This window comes from Lactuca saligna, chromosome 1, assembly GCF_052625555.1.
Source record: "Lactuca saligna cultivar CGN05327 chromosome 1, ASM5262555v1, whole genome shotgun sequence".
Taxonomy (NCBI): domain Eukaryota; kingdom Viridiplantae; phylum Streptophyta; class Magnoliopsida; order Asterales; family Asteraceae; genus Lactuca; species Lactuca saligna.
Window position 1 is genome coordinate 17,061,507 of NC_136417.1, and position 20,428 is coordinate 17,081,934.

Here is a 20,428-nt window from a genome sequence, read left to right on the forward strand (position 1 = left end):
GCAGAAGGAATGATACAGTAAAGGTCACCAATTCTATCACATCTAAGGAGTTCCTACTTGGTCAAAAGATCCTTCACAAAAAAACCAGGAGGGTCAAATTCAATAGAAATTTTATTATCAGTAGTAAATTTGCATACATAAACAAGGTTTTTGATGATGTCGAGTGTGACAAGGATGTGATTTTAGTGTAAAGGGCGATGAGGTGAGGGAACGAGTTCATGGCAAATTTGGGTGATGGGTATGGTGGAACCATTGCCAACAAAAATTGAATTATATGTGCGCTTATTACTAAGGGAAGAGAGAATACCTACATTAGACGCAAAGTGGAATGTAGCACCCGTATCTATATACCAACTTAAATTTCCCAGATCATTAAGGGTCATGTGTTGAAAGCACTTGGGAGTTTGGTGGGCAGATCAAGTAAAGCTAGAGGGAACTAATGTTATGGCGGTGGGATGGCAGACGAATCGGAGTGGGTGTGAAAAGTCTTCGGAGCTTGGCTTGAAGTTGGTTATTTGCCGAGAAGACCATCAGATGGTTGTTGGTGTCATTGTTGCTGGTAGTTGTTCAGTGACCTAGGAAAAGACCATGGTGGTGGAGTAGGCCAGCCGTACGGGCCCCATGGGTAGTAGAGAGAAGTCCATGGTTGGCTGGAGCTGGAGGGTAGCGACCGCTGGAAGGGGGCTGAGAACGGAGACTATTGGAGGCGTCACCTGGGTGGCGATTGGAAGAAGACCGGTTGTGTTGTGGAAGTCAGTTTTCATGTATGTTATCATTATGGTTGTTGTTGTTGCTGTTGGCGAGGAGCACGTATGGAGAAGAGCCATGGTCATAATGATTGGGAGGTGAGGCAGGAAGGAGATTGGCGTAGAATTCTTCGGAGACAAGGGTGAAGCGAGCCTCAAGAAAGGTAAGGTAGGGAATGGTTTCTTGTGACGAATGAGTATGGAAATATTCTCGAACTTGGGTGAGAGACCAATGAGCATATAGGTAACGAGGGTTTTCTCGGGGACCGAAACTCTATATTTACAAGTAAATCCGAGATGGCATTCAACTTTTGACAATACTCAATTATGGTGCGATCACCTTGAACTAGAGAATGAAGCTCATTATGGAGCTTAATGGTATGAGAATGTTTGTTGTCTTGAAACAATGCTTAAATGGCGTTCCTGACAGAAGTGGCAATGGATTTTGGTTGAAGGATTATGGTGTGGTGAGACTGAATCATGGTGTCGTACAACTAAGATTTGATCATGTTGTCCAGATTGTCCCAATCAATGTCTATGGCGTCTTTTGGTTTGGTGGTATCATCAAGGTAACCATGAACGCTATAAGCTCTACAGTGTGTATGGAAAAGTTCTTACCAAACATCATAATTTAACTCATTAAGGTCGAGCAACAGTGGGACGTAAGATTCGATATGGATGCATGTGAAGGGTGTAGTTTTATTAGCCATGGCCGACTAGGGGTACCATGATTAATTGGTGACTGATGCCATGTTTGGAATATTTTTTTCCCTTCTGTAATTCATTAAACACCAAATAATATATACAAATACATATGGGCTTTTGATAGAATCTACGAGACTACCTAATGGACTAATCAACATGCTATACAATATACATTAATAGAGATTGTTAATTAATAAGTTATAATCAGTTATTTGAAAAACTTTAGACTATGCGGTGTGGGCAACAACAAGGTCCGTTATGCCTACGTGGCACCTCCACAACGTCGACATAACACCATGAACACTACCTGCAAGGCTGCAACTCCCGTTAAGGTATAAGGCGTTACACATGCATGGTAATGGCAATGAAGGGCACCGCCCGTTTCTTTTTTCTTCCTTCCTCTGCATTTCTTCTTTCTTGGCCTCACAACTGCGTTGAAGGCTTGGAAGACCATCCCAAAAAAATGTGACGGAAAGAAGAAGAGAGAAGATGATTATGATGTGGCGTTGGTATGGGTGAGCTTTTTGAAGTGAGCAAATTATTTAAAAGGTTATAAACAGCTCCTTTTATGAATGCTCTTAGTTATGGAAATTCCAAATTATTAAGACAACCATAAGTTTGCGTACAAGAGTTAAATGAGAACTAAGGTAAGTGAAATTTGAGAAAGGGGGGGGGGGGGGGGGGGGGGGGGGGGGGGTTTAGAGAATTAAATGATGGATTTTTTATTTATTTTTTGAATGCGAAATTTCATTAACACAAAAGAGGTAGCAAGACGCTTGGAGAGAACATTATAAAAACATGTTAGAATAGGAGGGTGATTGATAGTTATATAAATATATTTGTTAATATAGAAAAATTTTAAAGTACGTTATAAAATAAAAATAAAAATAAAGCCTTCCTGGGTGATAAAACCAAAACAAATTTGACACATAAATTTTTTCTTTAAATTGTAAATCACATTTTTTGAATGATTCTCGTCTCAAGATCCAAGTGGGAGGTAAATCGTGGAACCCTAAAAACATTTCTGGGTGAGTCAATGTTTGAACTCTGGACCTCTTGGAACGGTCCACATCAACCTGTCCAATGCTCATGTAGGAGGTCAATCACAAAACACTATAAATATTTTGGGTGTGTCATGGCTTGAACTTTGGACCACTTGTGTGGAACTTCATTACTCAACTATTAGACTTTCATCACGGGGGCATATTGTCACACAAATTAAAAGAAAGGATTAATGTCTCAGTTGACATCTTGGCCGAGAGGCAGGAATTGCCTCATAAAGATGACAAATATTGATAAGGTCGATATGATGGATTGTATGCAAAAATCAAAAATCAATATGAGAAGAAAAAATGCCTATTAGAGGGGTCCAGACATATGGGTGCGGATTACAGGTCGTTCGTTAGTTAAAAATTCATTTTATGAGAAGCAACTTTAGCCTAGTGGTTTTATTCCAAATGGGCTTAGTTCTCAGTTTCAAAGGCTTACATAGGAGCATGCTTGCCGTATTGAAGCAGATTTTAATGAAGAAGAGGCTCGTCAAGAAGTTTGGTCATGTGGTAGTGATAGAGCTCCCGGAGTAGATGGGTTCGCATTTTGTTTTCTAAAACATTTTTGGGACCTCTACTTTAAAAAGGATGTGTTTGAACTCATTCAGGAATTATATGACAATAGTGAGATTCCCTTCTTCGTTCATAACTTTGATTCCTAAGGTTGATGATCCGATGGAGATTATAGATTTATTACCTTAATTGGCTTGAAATACAAAATTATTTCTAAGTTGTTAGCTGATAGATTGGCAAATATGGTAGGTGATATTGTGAATCTGGCATAATCAAACTTTATTAATGAAGAAATATCTTAGAGGGGGTCCTTATGGTTAATGAAGTTGTTAGACGGGCGAATCTTAAAAAAAAAACAAAGAAGTCTTGTTTTTTAAGGTTGATTTTGAAAAAGTACACAATTCGGTTTCTTGGGACTACCTTGATCATATGCTTGATGTTATGGGTTTTGGTTTCAAGTGGCATAATTAGATCCAATAATTAGATCCAAGTATGTCTAAGTTCTTCTAGATCATCTATTTTGTTAAATGGAAATCCTATAGATGAGTTTCAAATGTATAGGGATTTGAGACAAGGTGATCCTCTATTGCCTTTCTTGTTTATTATTGTTATGGAAGGGTTACATGTGTGCATGGAGGATCACGTTTGTAATTCGCTTTTTGGTAGTGTGAGTAATGGCTATAATCAGTTGCAGATTTCTCATTTTTTCTATGTGGACGATGTCATATTTATGGGAGAGGGTGATGTTGATAATGTGTGAAGACCGATTTGTATTCTTAGAATGTTTTAGATGGCTTATGGTTTGCAAATTAATATGCATACGTCAGTACTTTATGGGATTGGTGTGATTTCCGATAAGTGTCATCAGGCGGCTATTTCATATTCGCTTCCATTTGTTTACCTTGGTTTATCGGTTGGAGAGATGATGAATAGGGTTGTGTCTTGGGAGTGCTTCTCGAGAGATTTCGTCAAAAACTTTCTCTTTAGAAAACGAGGATGTTTCCCTTTGTGGGAGACTTGCATTTGTTAAGTCTGTGCTTAGAAGCCTTGAAATTTATTACTTGTCAATCTTCAAGACGTTTGTTGTGTTATGTCGCTAGTTAGAAAGTCTTCGTTCTAGATTTTTTTGGGATGCGGAAGACAAAGATCATATTTTACATTGGGTTATGTGGAATGTTATTCTCAACTCTAAAGATAATGGTGGGTTGGTAGTTGGAAGTTTGGTTACATTTAATCAAGCTTTGTTGTTATATGAGTGAAGGTAGCGTTTTTTTTTTTTTTTTGCATGTTGATCACCTTCTGGAGGTTTGGTGGTCAAGAGTTGTTATGAAATTGATGGTGGTTTTTCGCAGCCTTCGTCAGGTAACTCATTACCTCAAACCCAAGTATTTAGTCGACTATTGTTAAAGTGGTGTGGGATTTGCATAACAATGGTTTGATTCATTCTGATGTTATTAGAAGACAAGTTGGTAATGGTACGTACATGCACGAGATTCTTGAAGTATTTGTCCATTGGCGATTAGTTTTGGAGTGCTCGGTTTCCTAGATTGCTCGTGTTGTTGATAAATGGTGATGCTTATGTTAGTCATTATTGGGCAAATAATAATCGGGAGATTGCTTGGAGGAGACCAATTGTTGGTGGAGCTTTGGCGATGCAGTTTGAGTAAGCGATGGAGATGTTGGATTCCATGCAAATTTCGAATAGGATTGACTCATGGGAGTAGGTTCTTAGTTTGGTTTCGGTGAAGGATGTTAGATCTCGTTTAGATATTTTTTCTCTTCTCTCCGGTGGTGTTGCTACTAAGTGGATTAAGTTTATCCCCAAAAAAATTAATATTTTATTTGAAGACTTATTTTTAATCGGGTGCCGACTAGATGTAATCTTGATATATAGATATTTAATTGATATAGAAATTAAAACGAACGGCTACACATATTCTGATATTCATTTTATATCTCTTGAAAAAGTAAATACATTCACCATTATAAATTTTGCAGCGATTTATTTACCAGCCATTAATTAAATGTTGTCCATAAACCCGCCCATATTCCTTTTCAAATTGTTGGAATGAATTCTAACGGTCGACTCTGAGAAAACCCTAGTCAAATTTTCTTCATTACCTTCGCCGATTCTATCAACACCATAACCATAACCATCACCATCATATCTCTCTCTCTAACATTCAGCGAAGAAGAAGGTGAAACAGAAAAAACATGGTGGTCTCAAAGAAAAACTATGAGGATTTGCGTAAGCAAAGGTTGGAGGAGAACAAGAAACGGATGGAAGAGCTTCATCTTCCTCAGCTCACTCAAGCTCTAAAAACCGCTCACTCCCCTACCCCTTCTCCGGTTTCTTCCACTCTCTGTCTCTCTCACTCTGTTCTTTTAGTCTGAGAACATGTTTGCATCAACACGCACTCTCACATTTTCCATCACTCCCAAACCCATTCAGACACGTGTTTGATTCGATTTTTTCCAGAGCTATAATAAAATATGTTTATGTAATTGGTTTAGCTTAGGGTTTTACGAAACAATTGCAAAAGTAACCTGTTATCCCTAATTAACACAATGAAAGGCCTAATTTTGAGCCAAAACTGGTTTTCCTTGTCTGTAACAATAGTAAGATGAAAGGCCTAATTTGTGCATTGTGTCTCGATATTGGATTTTTATCGCGATCTAAACTTGGTTTTCTGTGTTTTGTGTAACAACGAAAGATGAAGCGCACAAAACCTCGTGTCATTGGGACAGAAATGGTGGAGGTCAGAAGATCAAGTCGCGTTGCGCATCTTCCTGCCCCTGTTTACAAGGAACTCGTATGTTTCTCTTGTTTCTTCTCCCTCTTAGCTCCATTGTTTTGCTTTATCCATTTATAGGGATCTTATTTGGAAAAAGATCAGGATCAGAACCCAAATTCTTTTTGTTGTAGGTGGTTTATGAGCGAGTTGAGTCACCAAGAAAGTAAGCTTTTAGTAATTTATCCTAAAAGTTATTCCAAGTATCTTGATCACACATTGAGTTTTCTCTTTTGCATCAAAATTGTGTAGTGGAAGAAGGTATAACTACTCACGAAGGGACTTAGGAAATCGAGTGTATGCATCTGATGAAGCTAGGGACTATGCAATAGACAAAGCAGAAGAACTAGAAGCTAAACTTGAAGGTGGTCATCCTTCATTTGTTAAACCCATGCTTCAATCACATACAACTGGTGGATTTTGGCTGGTTAGTTCTTATCGTTTTCTATGTTTCATATATAAAATATGAGGTATTAATAAATGTGACTGATGTTTATTGTTTAATAAAACAGGGTCTTCCAACTCATTTCTGCAGGAAAAGTCTACGAAGGACAGATTGCACTGTGACATTGATAGATGAAGAAGGTGAAGAGTTTCCAACTGTGTATTTGGCTCACAAAGGAGGCCTTAGTGGTGGATGGAGGGGTTTCTCCATTCATCATCAACTGGTAGATGGAGATGCACTTGTTTTCCAGCTAATTCAGCCTACTGTTTTTAAGGTTTGATTATTTTTTTTATTGAAAATAGAGAAGTTATTTTTTTAATCGATTAATTTCCTTCTATGTTCCTTGCCATATTTACAAGTTTTTGCCATTCTAGGTGTATATTATAAGGTGCAAAGGTTATGATGAAGAGGGTGAAAAGGATGATTTGGAGGCTTAGGTTTATGCACAGATTGAACAAATTAATTTAGGTAATTCTCAAGTCTTTTTTTACACCTTTTAGGAAGCTCCTTTGTGTTGTGAAAATGGTTTTGAAAATTCAAAGAGAAAAAACTTTAAAATAAAATGTTTGATAAAAAGTGTATGATTTTCGCTATAATATGAAGAGTTAGAAGAAAATATTCGCAGTATATAATTTTTTTGTTGTTTTTCAATATTATTTTTGTGGGGCCATACAATCAAGTAAAATTCGCAGCAATAGTGATTTCACCTATCGGAATACGAAGGTTATTAGTTATTTATCGAAATAGTAAAAAAAAAAAGGCTATATTTTATGGCAAATTAAAAGCCATAAATCATAATGACTAGGTGTTTGTTTTAAGCAGTAGGTTTTGATGAATTGATTGAAGTTTATACCTATATGTCATAATTGCACATGTATTTCCATGTGTGTTGGTACATAGAGAGCATCAAAAAGTGTAACTTTTTTTTTCCCCTTAGATCTAATTATTTAAATATAGATTCGTTTTTTGTTTTAATAAAGTAATTCAAGAGATTGTAAAATCTAAAACTGAACATTAATCAACTTTTTGTTTCTCATTTTCCCATTTACTTTGTAGGATGAAATTCAGCATATTTTTGGAGATATTATTTGATCGAATGCTGGTTGGTTTCTTTTATGTAGAGTTTAGGACTAACAAAGGTTTGATGCCTTTTAGTTAATGATGTAATTTATGAAGTATGAAATTACAATTATGTCATTTCTATTTTTGTATGTTGGGGTATTCAAGTTTGGAAAGTTTGAAAAATGGTTGCAAATTGAGGGTTGAAAATATGGTGAGTGGGGTTGTATATGTATTGAAGAAAGAAACAGATGGATCCAGCTAATTGGGTGAAGGGAATGAACCCTGTCCAAGTCTTTGTCCAGCTTGGAAAACCAGAAACCTACTCAATCATTTTTCACTTTCTTCCATTAACTTAAAGACAAAGGTCAAAAGAAAATGAAACCAAAAGGATCAGTTGTGTCAAAACAAAAAGGGTGACTGAATTTTGTTACTTTTTGGAATATTTCATTGTTAATGTATAGTGATAATCAAAAAAAAAAAGTACTTCAACGTTTCAAAAGGTGAAAATTTAAATTATATGGATAAAGTTAGTTTTCAAAATTTAAATTATATGAAAGTTATTATAAAGTTGGTATTCATTTTTTGCCACTAACAATTTTAAAAAAAAAATCAAAATTTTAGTCTAATGTAACGTATACCAAGTAACAGGGTGGCCAAGTGAAGTCTAACTCTGAATTGACGGCAATGAATGCGACACAAATCCAACAAACAAAAACGGCGAATAATTGGGCTTTCCGCCGCTGGCCCAGTCATAAATCATAGTATTATATGGTATTTAACTTTTACACCCTTTGCTTATTTGGCCACTTAAAGTCTTTATCCTTATACATTTATAACACGACAGTTTAGTCCCTCTAACCAAAACCAATAAAAACCTTACCCACAAATTACTAGATACCTACTTTGAAATATTAAGCGTCTTAAGTACTATTCATTCTATAAGAGATCAATGTTAATTGATTATAAACTATCTATTGAGATTTTGTGGAAGTTGGTAAAAGGATTTTTATTTGATGTCAATTCGTTAGTAATTACAAATACATTTGTTAGGTTTTCATCTATGTTCAAATGACACGGTTTATTAAAAGAACTCTATTGATGAGTAGCATAAATTGCATAATGCATATTGAAAGCCTATCAACTCCTTTTTATTTGATTAACTTCAAACTTTAGTTCGAATAACATAGACTTCGACTTTTAGGTGACATGTAAAAAACAAAACATATGTGTATAAACAAAGATATATATACAACATCAAGAATTAGTGGTGCTTTGCCTTAATCTCTAGTTTCGTCACTACAGTATAATAAACTTGAAGTTTGTAGAAACTAACGTTTAGAATAATATGGATAAAGTTAGTTGTTAGTTTTTGTTCTAGTTTGATTCCAGTTAAATGCAAAGAACGAAAATCCATTTGGTCCACATCACCTCAAATTAAATTTTTGTAAAGTTTAAGTTTTTTATTTTTTATTTTTTATTTTTTATTTTTTATTTTTAGTTTTTAAACATTGCATATAATACACAAAGAACCGAGGGACTGAATATGTATTTTACGTAAAGAAGATGGGCAAACATCAACATTTATAGTACAATATAATTTCCATATGTTTCTCCGTGCTATCAGGAAGAATTTGTCAATTTGAAATTTGTTCTAGATTTATCATAACTTACAGCTGGTGTCCTATAAAAATAGAAACATCCACTTAACCCCCAATTATTTTTATATTATTGCATATGGGTCCACGTATAGCGGTTTCATACGATTTATGATGCATGTAATTTAAGACAAATGTTTGAAACTTTGAATATTAATCTAATAATTTAAATACTATAAACAATGATAAACTAAGATACTTTTATGTAACTAAATCAATATGACAATATCATCATCTTTTTTACGATATTTCATAAAAAGACTAATTTGAGAAAAATACAACTCTTTTAATAAAAACTCAAAATATATATATATATATATATATATATATATATATATATATATATATATATATATGATACATTGTTTTGGCTAACTATGTAATAATAATATAATACAAAACTATAATTATTATTAATATTAATATACGAACATGTTAAAAAGGATACTGTGCACTACACTCCATGTGGTTTTGACCAAATCTCCGAACTGTTGGTCACGAGAATACGCATTCGTGAAGGACCCACCCTTTTGGTAATTCTTTTACCCAAATATGGAGAATGAATGTCATAATATGTCAAACTCAAAAACAAAAGGAGTACAAAAAGTAAGTTATTAATTTTTTTGACTTTTTCTTTAACATATTTTATTCAAGTTATCATTTGTTATTTAATTTGATTTTTTGTTTATTTTAATCATCCTACCCGATGATAACCAATAATCTCGTGATATGGCTTACTTTTTGAGTTTTTTTCATATTGGTAATATAAATCATTATACTGTATTACAGTGTAAATTTTCATTATTTGTTTATTTTTTGTTTTGGTTTAGTAATTATATTTTATTTAAGTTATTATTAGTCAATAAACTTGTCTCTTTTAACCATTTTAGCTTCGTAATCGGAAATACCTTGGTTTTTATGACGTGGCTGTTGACTTAACTATGAATGATGTCGTTTTAGGGATGTGTTTAACCTAAAATCCATATTTCTCTTTGCACATAAGTGAGAATCGAACGTTGGAGCGTTGAAGCGTGTTTAAACCTTCGATTTATGAGTTTGAAATCTCCAATTAGAGTATGATAGTGAGAATCGAACGTTAGACAAATGACACTGTGGCCTCAAATCCGGGTACGTAAGTGTTGATGGCTAAAATGAATAAAACTAGCCACCTCATCATCAATTATGTAATAGGGATGCTGACATGTAATGCCATTATGGAAAAACTTGGTCACCTCATCAAGTTATGACTTATGAGTTATCACCAGTTACGATGGCTAAAACGATCAGTGATTAATGATTACTTAAACAAAGTATAATGATTAAAACAAAACACTATAAAAAAAGTCCAGCGACAAAAATAACTTGTCTGTGCCAGATAGAATGCTAACTTGTATATGTTAAACAAGATTGAATTATCAACCCTAATAGTTCCCTAGAAGAGGAATAACAAAGGATTTTTGGATTGTGAGTTCGGAAAAATTCATTTGATTTATAGTCTTACGTGCATGCAATAAGAATCGTACGTAAGGTTGTATAATCAAACCGAATACCTTTATAGATATATAAAGTAATATGCATAGTATATTTTTGTTTCTTAATTACTTAACAGAGTGAATAAAGAAATAACTTAATCTGATAAACAAAAATAGGAATAATTTTCTTTTGATATAATTAACAAAGAATAAAATCAAATTTAACAAAGAAATCAAGAAAATCATACTTTCTCATAAAATTATAATTTTCTACAAAATTTCCCATCATTTTTTTAAATAAATTTTCCTACATTAATTGTCATTTCCATATATTTTATAGGTTTAGGTATTTTTTGGTCGTTTAATTTTTGGTTTTTTGTTCATTTGATCACTTAATTATTTTTAAGTTTTAAAATGCTATCAAACATTTGACTTTGTCCTCATTTAGTCACTTAATTTTTAGTTTGGTCATTTAACTTTTAAATTTGTACTCATTTAGTCACCTAACGTTACAGTTGTGCACATTTAGTTACTAAACTTTAAAAAAAAATTAAAAGTTTAGAGATTAAATAAGCTTAGGTGATTAAATATGACCAAACCAAAAAATAAATAACTAAATGACTATAAAACCAAAAAATTAATAGAAAACTTGAAAATAAATAAACCCATAGGTCATTTATCCAAATAAGAAAAGGATGTTCTGACGAATCCAATATGCACTAGGATTATCCAAATCATTGGAAAAAAGAATTAAAAAAGAAATAAAAGAAATAAAGACATAAAAACAACTCACGACGCAGTCAGTCACAGCTCAGCTCATCTCCAAGCCGGCTTTTCGAACCGAAAACGGTGCATTCGCACATGACGAGAAAATAACATCAACACCCAAAATGCAATAACAAATAAACCAAATAATCAACAGACGAACACAAATCCATTTGCATCCTTCCTTCTCTCTCTCCCTCTCGCGGAATTTTTGCTACGAATCTAATCACTTTCTAATTATTATTTTCTTTCAGTTTTCTCGTTTTTCTGTCGGCAACATTCAATCGCACCCGCCATTGGAGAGTTTCGTCATCTACAAGGAATTTCTGTATGTAATTTGTTTTTTTTTTTTTTTCCGTTAAATCTTTCGAAATACATTTCAAAAACTTTGTTGTTCTTCCTCTTTGATCATCTACATTGCTCGTTAATCGGGCTCTGATACACCAATCCACATCTTCCCAGTGTTTGATTTATTGAAAGTTTGAAATTACGATGTAAACACTTGGTTGAAATTGAATCTGATGCTTAATCTAGTGGTTTGTCTTATAATGGATCTTTTGGTATTGTAGGATTTTGTTGAGAATCTGATCATCGAATAGGAGCAGGTGGAAGGCTTTAGGCTTGAAATATTATTGCTAGGGCGAGGAGTTGAAGAGTATATTCATATTTTCTCTATAAATCTGGATTTTCGAAGGGACCAAGGAAATGTCCTCCCATAAAGGTGAGCATCAAACGGTCCCGTTATCGGTGTTGCTGAAGCGTGAATTGGCAAATGAAAAGATCGAGAGGCCGGAAATTGTTAGTGGTCAAGCCAACCAATCCAAAAAAGGGGAAGATTTTACACTCATCAAGAGCGAATGCCAACGCGTATTGGGAGATGGTGTTACTACGTATTCCGTATTTGGGGTAAGCTTTCTCTCTCTAATGAGATTGATGAGTAGCTTATTTTCTGTAATTCTCTACAATCTCCCAATTTGGTGATTTCATCTGAATCGAGAAGGATTTTGAAGCAAGTGATGGTTTTAGAGATATGTTATCAGTGAGTGACTATTGTGATGGTGATCTTACAAAACTTGTATTTGCAGATACTTGATGGCCATAATGGGGCTGCAGCAGCTATATATACCAAGGAGAATCTTTTAAACAATGTCTTAAGTGCAATTCCAGCAGACCTTAACCGAGAAGAATGGATTGCAGCATTGCCTAGGGCTCTGGTGGCCGGGTTTATAAAAACAGATAAAGATTTCCAAGAAAAAGGTGTGCACATCTTTCCTTTTCAATTCCATCTGAATCTGAACACTGTTCATATGTGAAATGGTGCTTAAATATGGTATTGAACGATTGCAGGTCAACTGTCAGGAACAACTGTGACCTTTGTAATTATTGAAGGGTTCATTGTAACTGTAGCATCAGTTGGTGATTCCCGCTGTATACTTGAATCTGCAGATGGGAGCCTATATTATCTATCAGCAGATCACAGATTTGAGGACAACGAAGAAGAGTAAGTTAATCTGTTAATGTTAACTTACTTTTTGAAGGTTGAAGTTTGAAATTTGAACACAATATTATGATTTTTATGTTTTCTTTCTAATCTTGCAGGACAGAACGTGTCACTGCAAGTGGTGGTGAGGTTGGTAGGCTAAATACAGGTGGTGGGACGCAGGTATGAATCTTTTCATCTTGATTTTTTCAGTCATTTATTTATTTCCTTTTATGCTATCAAATAGAATACCCTTTATATCTTATATGTAAATGTCTGTATTAAATTGAGTTTTCACTGTTTCTGTTTATGTCAATTATCATGGCAGATTGGTCCTTTGAGATGTTGGCCGGGTGGTTTGTGTCTTTCAAGATCTATTGGAGATTTAGATGTTGGAGAGTTTATAGTTCCTGTTCCTTACGTTAAGCAAGTCAAGGTAAGTTAAATTCATTTCACTTCACTACCAAAAAGACGTAAATACCCTTCTTCTTGTAATCCATTACAATGTGACATGATTTAAACCTGCAGCTGTCATCCGCTGGTGGAAGGCTTATCATTGCAAGTGATGGTGTATGGGATGCTTTATCAGCAGAAGCGGCTCTAGAATGCTGTCGTGGGATGCCGCCAGATGCAGCTGCCGGTCAAGTTGTTAAAGTAAGGGCATATTCGTCTTTTACTTTTCGTCAACATTCATGTTTCTGTAAACATCTAGTTTTATATTTTCTCTCTTCTTTTATTATAGGAAGCTGTGCAACCGAAAGGATTACGTGACGATACAACGTGCATGGTGGTTGACATTCTACCAGCGGAAAAGACGAATCCGCCCCCCATGCCCCAACACAAAAAGATGACAAAAGGAGTATTTAAAGTGAAAGCCATTTTTAAGAGAAAAAGCACAGAGTCAACATCTCATATTGGTGAAGAGTATCTGGAGCCAGATGTAGTGGAGGAGCTCGTAGAGGAAGGATCCGCTATGCTTTCCGAAAGGTCCGTTACTCCGTTACATTATCATTGGAATGGAATCAACAATTCCATTCCATATCTGATATATTGTTTTTATTTGTTTTTTTTTTTTTCGATTTCAGGTTTGATACAAAATACCCGCTTTGTAACATGTTCAAACTGTTCACATGTGCGGTTTGTCAAGTGGAAATGAAACCGGGTGAGGGTATTTCAATACACGCGGGGGGATCATGTAACACAAGGAATTCAAGACCATGGGATGGCCCTTTTCTTTGTGTAACTTGCCAAGAGAAAAGAGAAGCCATGGAAGGAAAAAATCATTCTGGAAGTAAGATCAATTTGGCTTATTCCATTAAGTCATGTATGTCCCCATTAAGTCAGATTCTAACAATTTGTAACATTGACAGATGGGCGATACAGTAGTGGAAGTGAATAGGCAGGCCATAGTTGGAGCTGGCTGAGTATATATATATATGGAAACACCAGAAGGTTAAGTTCCTTTTCGTGAGCTTTTTTAAATTTAATTTGTTTATTTATGGGATATGAAGATCTTAAGTTATAAAATTAATCAGATTAGAGTTATTATTATTATTACTATATATTTTATTATGTAGTTAAAAGTATTTTCCCTAACTCCATGTTGATATAGCAAGAACGCGTAAGTTAATTGGTAGATCTAGTATTCTCATAGTTGAAAGTGGAAACCATTGTAACGTTTGTAAGATTGATTGTGTATGATTCTTGGGATTTAATTTATTGAAATTAAGAATTGCTTTGGAAATTTGTTGTCCTTTTGATTCCATAAACTGTTTGGCGTGTTGTGTTGTCACATGCATTGTGACATTTTCATGTGAAAATGGTTATTATGTGTTATTCTTTACCAAACACCCAACACGCATCATATATGTATGTTGTATAATATATATCAACCAACTATCATTTTATTGCTAATTTGAGTAGCAATTTTTATTTTTATTTTTGCTGTGATCTGAATAACATGCACATCAAGTTAAGTGACATAATTAGTTACCCAAATTAGCAAAAATGAAAGAACTTAAGAGTTATTGTTGTACCACTCAGTAAACCTAATACACTCACTCGGTAGTGTTTGTGATTGAATTTTTAATCAACAAACTTCTGACTTGTAGTTCTATTGCCATTTCATAGGCTTTCATTATAGAAGAAATCAAATACAACGAAATCTGTTTTTTTTTTAAATATATGTAATTTTCAATAACTTACGTTCTGTCTAACGTTTAAATATATTTTTTTCAACTATAAAGTGCTGTAAAAAGATTTATGCCAGACAACAAATTAAGTTTAAGTCAAAGGATATGTTTATCGTTGTCGCCATTTTGGCTACATGACAAGGATTGCGATTGGAAAGTTGGGTAGATCCTTTTTAACATTCTTTTTGGTTCGATGACTGTTGAAACTTTTGACCAACTTTGAAAGCGTTCTAGATATATTATCCAAAAATAAAAGGCAATACTGAAAAGAACCCAACTAATTATTACTTAATACTTTAAAAAACTCATTATGCTATTTTCGTACATATTTTCATTATATTTTTTATTTTGATTAAATTAATTATTCCAGAAAATTGTTATCATATTGATATAAACAATTCCAGAATTTCCAATTGCCATTCAACATAAGCTACATAATTTATGTTAATAATGGCATAAAGCATGTAATTTTTTTAATTACATGTCCGGTTGCGAAACACTAATTTAACCAAAAAATGATAACAATAATAATTGTTTTAAAGACATAGAAATAACATAATGGTTTTTTAAAATGTTGAATTTTTCTGAGCATTGCCCAAAATAAAATTCAAACTTACAATTTTTTTTTTTTAGTGAAAGTCATTAGTTACCAACAATCAGGATAAAAAGATATCACGTTGATTAAACTAAATCTCAACCCTCCATTCATTGTTACAGTACAAATCCTAGAAACATAAAAGAACAACAGAAGAAGACACCATAAAAATATAAATCAAGATCAAAAACCCAAAATGCAAAGCCCAATTCCTCTTAAACTTACCAAAATAAGTATCCGGTGGCTCTTGATAATGAATCTCATAATCATCCCTCAAAACATCTTCACCACCTCCGGCCACCACACTGCTGCTGCTGCTCATCCTCATCCGAATCTGCCTGAGTCGCTCAGTGGCTAACCCAAGTGTCAACTTATGGCACCTCCTCTGATACTTGAACCCATTGATGCACCTCAGTGTCTGAGCCACTGACACATAGAAGATGAGGTGGGAGAGAGAGAGGAGACCAATGGGTACCCAACAATGGCGGCATTGGAGCCGAGTGGACTGAACCTGGGCTGTAAATACAAGGGCTAAGAACAGGAAGAAGAACTGGAAAAGCTTCCATAGCTCCTTTTTCTGTAGGTCTACAGCTCGTTTCTTTTCTAGGGTTTTCTCGAAATGAAGCTGGATTATGGTGTTTAGAGCTTGTAAGGCTGTTTCTTTTGGTATGGTGTAGTTATGGTGGCTGCTCTCGTATTCTGCCATTGTAGCATCAACTCGGAACTGGAAGCCCCTGCTAATCATATATAGATTCTATGAAAAAAATCATATATAAACTGTTCATGAGCAAATTGAGCAATTCGAATACTGAAATCAGCTATAACTTCAGCAACATTCAAATCTTTCACACTTGTCTCCGCATTTAATTTAAAAGCTTGCAAGATCACAAAAATGGAAATTGAAATCGAGTGGAAAGAGAGAAGATAGATGATTTGGAACATACCTAGTTTCTGCTCGCAGTCTCGCACTTCCAATTGAGAACTACGAGGTAGCCCTTTTCTGCATCGTCAAATAAGAGAGGTCAATTATACAAATCGGAAAGTTTTGAACTGCATTCGGGATCCCAAGATCCAAAATCCCAAAATTACTAAACTTAGAAAATTATCAAAAGAAGGAAACTTGTAAACAATTCAAATCAAGTCAAAGTGAAATCTAACTCATGTCTGCTTGCACCATCCGTGTGTGTGTGTGTGTGTGTGAGAGAGAGAGAGAGAGAGAGAGAGAGAGAGAGAGAGAGAGAGAGAGATTACCAGGTTACGGAGAGAGCAGCTCGACCATTTTAGTGAGAATGAGAGTGAGAGCGAGAGTGAGAAAATGGGGATGATGATGTGATACTGGGATATTCAACAAAAAGCCCTAATTCAACCTGGGGACATTAGTTTTTTATTTATTTATGTCAAAGCTATTTCCCACCTCATTATATAGTCCCTAAATTATGACGGTATATTCTAAATATGCACCTCAAGTATTGGCAAATTAAAGTTTAGTCCCTAGAAATACAAATTACTTCAAGTGTGATCATCAAAAGGATACTAAAGTCGAGATAAGGTAATAATAGTTAGGAACCGGCAAAATCCAGATCGAAACCGATCTAACCAAGGCCTCCAAACTCATTTTTCATATCATTTTCGTATCAAATTTTCTCATTTATTTTCCGTTTTTTTTCATCTAACAACACGTGTAAACTCATATTTTATAAATTAAGCTTTTATTAATTTAAAACAAAAAAATTAAAAATAATATTTAATTAGAATACACTACCATAAAACATAAGTTAAATCTTAAAAAGAAAATTATAATGAAAAAAAATACTTAAAATACTACAAACGGTAAATTAAATCCAACTACAACATCAAATTCGAAAAATTAACGGTGTTTATTAAAATATTTCAAGTTGACTCGTAATAAATGTCTTTTATATTATGGTGTTTGCGGTAATTATGTTTTGTTACGTTTAAAACTTCTTTGTTGGAATTTCAAGCTCCCGGATATTTATCTTGTGAGTAAAAACAAACATTAAACTCTATAAAGTTTTTTCCATATCTTTCCGGTTGAACAATTTAAACCTTAAGTTGCTACTTAAAATGATTTAGAAAAAAGAAAAAAGAAACTATAAACCCTAAACTAAAGATATATGTTGCAAGAAAAAAATAAATAAATAAGGCTACTCACTAGATCATATCACCACCACCATCTTCAGAGTGCTCAACACTCCCCCTCTCCTCTCTACATTCATTACCTTTGTGCGGTTTCTGTCTCTCGTTCTTGTCGTTTGTCGTTTGCAAACTGCTACTTTGATGAACGACCACATCAACTTTTTATTATTTTAACAATATTTTCATCACTTTTGTTTGCTTGTTGTCTTTGTTCTCTAACATAGTCTCATCATCGGACTTCTAGTGAAGTCTTTCTCTCTTTCCAATTTTATCTTTCTCTTTATCTAGTAGATGTGATATTATTAAAACGTGATACTAAAATATTGTTAAGATAATAAAAGGCTGCAATAAAGCTTTTTATTTTCCGTTGTTGATTTAATTGTTAATTTCTTATATTTCTTATGAATGTCTGCATTAACTTCTTTAGAAAATAGTTTTTGAATTATTTTTTCCTAGGTGTAGGCTATCTTTTATTTTTATGCTTGAATTTTAGATATTCAACATCTTTTATTTTTATACTTATACTTTATTGTTTTGTTGTCTAATTAAGATTTTAACTAATTTTTTTGTTATTAAAAATTGATTGGGAAAAAAATACTTTCAATCAAACTTTAGTTGTTCATTTAAACATTCGTTGTTGGTTAATTAGACTTCCCAAAAATAGTTGGCAATTTTTAGAAAACTAATTCATAAATGAAAGGTACAAACATTTTTATATGTCATAATTTTCATAAAAAAAATTTGTTTATATAACTTTGTTTTAAATTTTTGTTCCAACCCCTCTTACAAGTGTTCGTGTTCTGCCACTTTACTTTCCATACCGTACATCCTAACTTCAAAATTTTATTCTCATTCACCATAAAACAAAAGTTACATATACAATGATTAACTACTCAGATGTAAAGGAAATCAAAATGAAAACATAAGTATATTTGTCTTTTTACGGTTTTGGTTTTGGTTTGGCGTTTTAATTTTTGTTACTATTTTGGTTACTTTATCCTTTATTTTTATTTTTTTATAACTTTTAATTGTTTTTGGCTTTTACAAACATACAAAATTTTTATGCAATGAATGAGGATATAATCATGTAACTACTAGTAAAACATAATTTTTTTTATTATTTTCCGTAATGTATGAAAATCATTCAAATATTAAATTCTATATTTGACATAGTGTTGAAAAGTTGCAAAATAGACATGAATAATAAGTTTATCTTCAACAAACTTATAAAAATTACATCAAATTATTGTGTTAAATAATACATATGGATAAATCATTTTCATCCAATGAATAATTTTCTTTATCTATTGAATTATTATTTTGATGATGTATGAATAGGATGTTATGTAGTATAAATACCTATCAAATGTAAAGAAAAAAACATATCATTTTGAATACAATCTTGTAAGTGTTCAAATTTTTTCTCAAATCTCCTTAATTACATCGAATTTATAACATGTTATTATTACGAATGCTTTAACAAGTCGAAATCATATCTATCATATTCAAGGTATGTATTACTTAATAATAATAATAAAATGTATTTATTATAAAATAACCATTTAAAACAAATAATGGATTATGAAAAATTATTCACTATTAACGAGTAATGATATTTATTTATTTTTTGTCAAACTATTATTTATGTATTCTAACTTTTATACTAATGATAGCTTCATTTTATTTACTTCTTTTTATAGTTTATTTTAGCACATTTCATTCGCATTTTAGTTAATTTCCATACATATTTTCATTTTTGTTATTTTATAACCATTTCGGGTACTTTCTAGTTTCTTGAGTATTATTATAGATTTTTTTTGGAGACTAGTGGAACGGGATTTTTGAGAGGCGATTGGACTAGAAGGGCAATAGGGATCCTATGTTTGATGGCTATGAAGGTGATTCCTGGAGTGGGCTTGTCAAGTGCTTGAAGGCTTGGAAGATTTGAACTTTAAATTTGCAAGGCGCAGGAGAATTTTCAAGTGTACGGAAATCGATGATCGGGAGTTTGTGGAAGCTTCGGGTGATTTGAAGAGGCATTTTGGGCTCAAATTGATGAAATATTTAAGAAAAATGGGCTAGAAGTTGATTAAACAAGTATTGCACCATTGGATTCTAATGATATCCTCATAAAGCTAGATCTCAAACTGGATACGTATTCAAGAACGGAGGCATCATAATTTCCTAACGCTCTCAAAAGCAAACACTTGTCGCCGCATCATCAAATCATGCTGAAGTAATTGCACTAAATTAAGCTAGTAGAGAATGTACATGGTTAAGATCGATGAGACAGCTCATTCTTTCTTCATGTGAACCAGATAAAGATAAAATTCCTACTTTAATTTATGAAGATAACTCAATATGTGTCACCCAAATGAAAGAAGGATATATCAATAGCGACAGAACAAAACATATACCTCTAAAGTTTTTTAAGCACATTCAAGAGCTTATAAAAGATCAAATGGTTGAGATCGAATATGTTCAATCTAGCAACAATGTATCAAACCTCTTCATGAAAGCACTTCCTACCACAATCTTCAGAAAACATGTACATGACATCGAAATGCGACATGTGCATAAAACGTAACGTAACAAATGTCTAAATGAGCGGGAGTCACCTATATACTGCACTCTTTTTCCCTTCGTTAAAATTTTTTCTCACTGAGTTTTCAATGAGGCAGTACTTCAAGGTTGAACTCAGATAAGAAAAATTGTCATCCAAGATGGAGTGTTATAAAAATTACATCAAATTATAGAGTTAGACAATGCACGTGGATGAACAATTTTCACCAATTGAATA

The 20,428-nt window shown here is 33.4% G+C and overlaps 3 protein-coding genes across 4 annotated transcripts; 2 read left to right on the forward strand and 1 right to left on the reverse strand.

Moving 5' to 3' along the window:
• Positions 1-5,052: 5,052 nt before the first annotated feature.
• LOC145024828 (B3 domain-containing protein Os06g0194400-like) lies at positions 5,053-7,519 on the forward strand. Its single transcript, XM_078976761.1, has 7 exons — positions 5,053-5,362; positions 5,728-5,826; positions 5,940-5,971; positions 6,058-6,232; positions 6,318-6,524; positions 6,625-6,718; positions 7,307-7,519. Exons 1-6 carry the CDS (start codon positions 5,228-5,230, stop codon positions 6,685-6,687), a joined length of 711 nt encoding a protein of 236 aa, XP_078832887.1. The 5' UTR covers positions 5,053-5,227; the 3' UTR covers positions 6,688-6,718; positions 7,307-7,519.
• Positions 7,520-11,245: 3,726 nt separating this feature from the next.
• LOC145024994 (putative protein phosphatase 2C 12) lies at positions 11,246-14,428 on the forward strand. Its single transcript, XM_078976763.1, has 10 exons — positions 11,246-11,532; positions 11,774-12,110; positions 12,290-12,461; positions 12,552-12,705; positions 12,804-12,867; positions 13,013-13,120; positions 13,213-13,338; positions 13,427-13,671; positions 13,770-13,975; positions 14,055-14,428. Exons 2-10 carry the CDS (start codon positions 11,910-11,912, stop codon positions 14,081-14,083), a joined length of 1,305 nt encoding a protein of 434 aa, XP_078832889.1. The 5' UTR covers positions 11,246-11,532; positions 11,774-11,909; the 3' UTR covers positions 14,084-14,428.
• A 1,110-nt stretch (positions 14,429-15,538) lies between these two features.
• Positions 15,539-16,858, reverse strand: LOC145025160 (uncharacterized). Of its 2 annotated transcripts, none has more exons than XM_078976764.1 (3): positions 16,723-16,858; positions 16,416-16,471; positions 15,539-16,205 (listed from the first exon to the last, which is right to left on the reverse strand). In XM_078976764.1, the coding sequence occupies exon 3, from the start codon at positions 16,175-16,177 to the stop codon at positions 15,602-15,604; it is 576 nt and encodes a 191-aa protein (XP_078832890.1). In that variant the 5' UTR covers positions 16,178-16,205; positions 16,416-16,471; positions 16,723-16,858; the 3' UTR covers positions 15,539-15,601. The 2 variants fall into 2 exon arrangements, with proteins under 2 accessions (XP_078832890.1, XP_078832891.1); XM_078976765.1 differs by having other exon boundaries at positions 15,539-16,208.
• Positions 16,859-20,428: the final 3,570 nt, after the last annotated feature.

Excerpts from the sequence above, each read along its gene's own strand:
- LOC145024994 (XM_078976763.1), top strand. The coding sequence starts at position 11,910 with ATGTCCTCCCATAAAGGTGAGCATCAAACGGTCCCGTTATCGGTGTTG. Across the intron at positions 12,111-12,289 it reads CTACGTATTCCGTATTTGGG|ATACTTGATGGCCATAATGG; the intron begins GTAAGCTTTCTC and ends TTGTATTTGCAG. Across the intron at positions 13,121-13,212 it reads CTTACGTTAAGCAAGTCAAG|CTGTCATCCGCTGGTGGAAG; the intron begins GTAAGTTAAATT and ends TTAAACCTGCAG.
- LOC145025160 (XM_078976764.1), bottom strand. The coding sequence starts at position 16,177 with ATGGCAGAATACGAGAGCAGCCACCATAACTACACCATACCAAAAGAA.
- LOC145024828 (XM_078976761.1), top strand. The coding sequence starts at position 5,228 with ATGGTGGTCTCAAAGAAAAACTATGAGGATTTGCGTAAGCAAAGGTTG. Across the intron at positions 5,363-5,727 it reads ACTCCCCTACCCCTTCTCCG|ATGAAGCGCACAAAACCTCG; the intron begins GTTTCTTCCACT and ends TAACAACGAAAG. Across the intron at positions 6,233-6,317 it reads CAACTGGTGGATTTTGGCTG|GGTCTTCCAACTCATTTCTG; the intron begins GTTAGTTCTTAT and ends TTAATAAAACAG.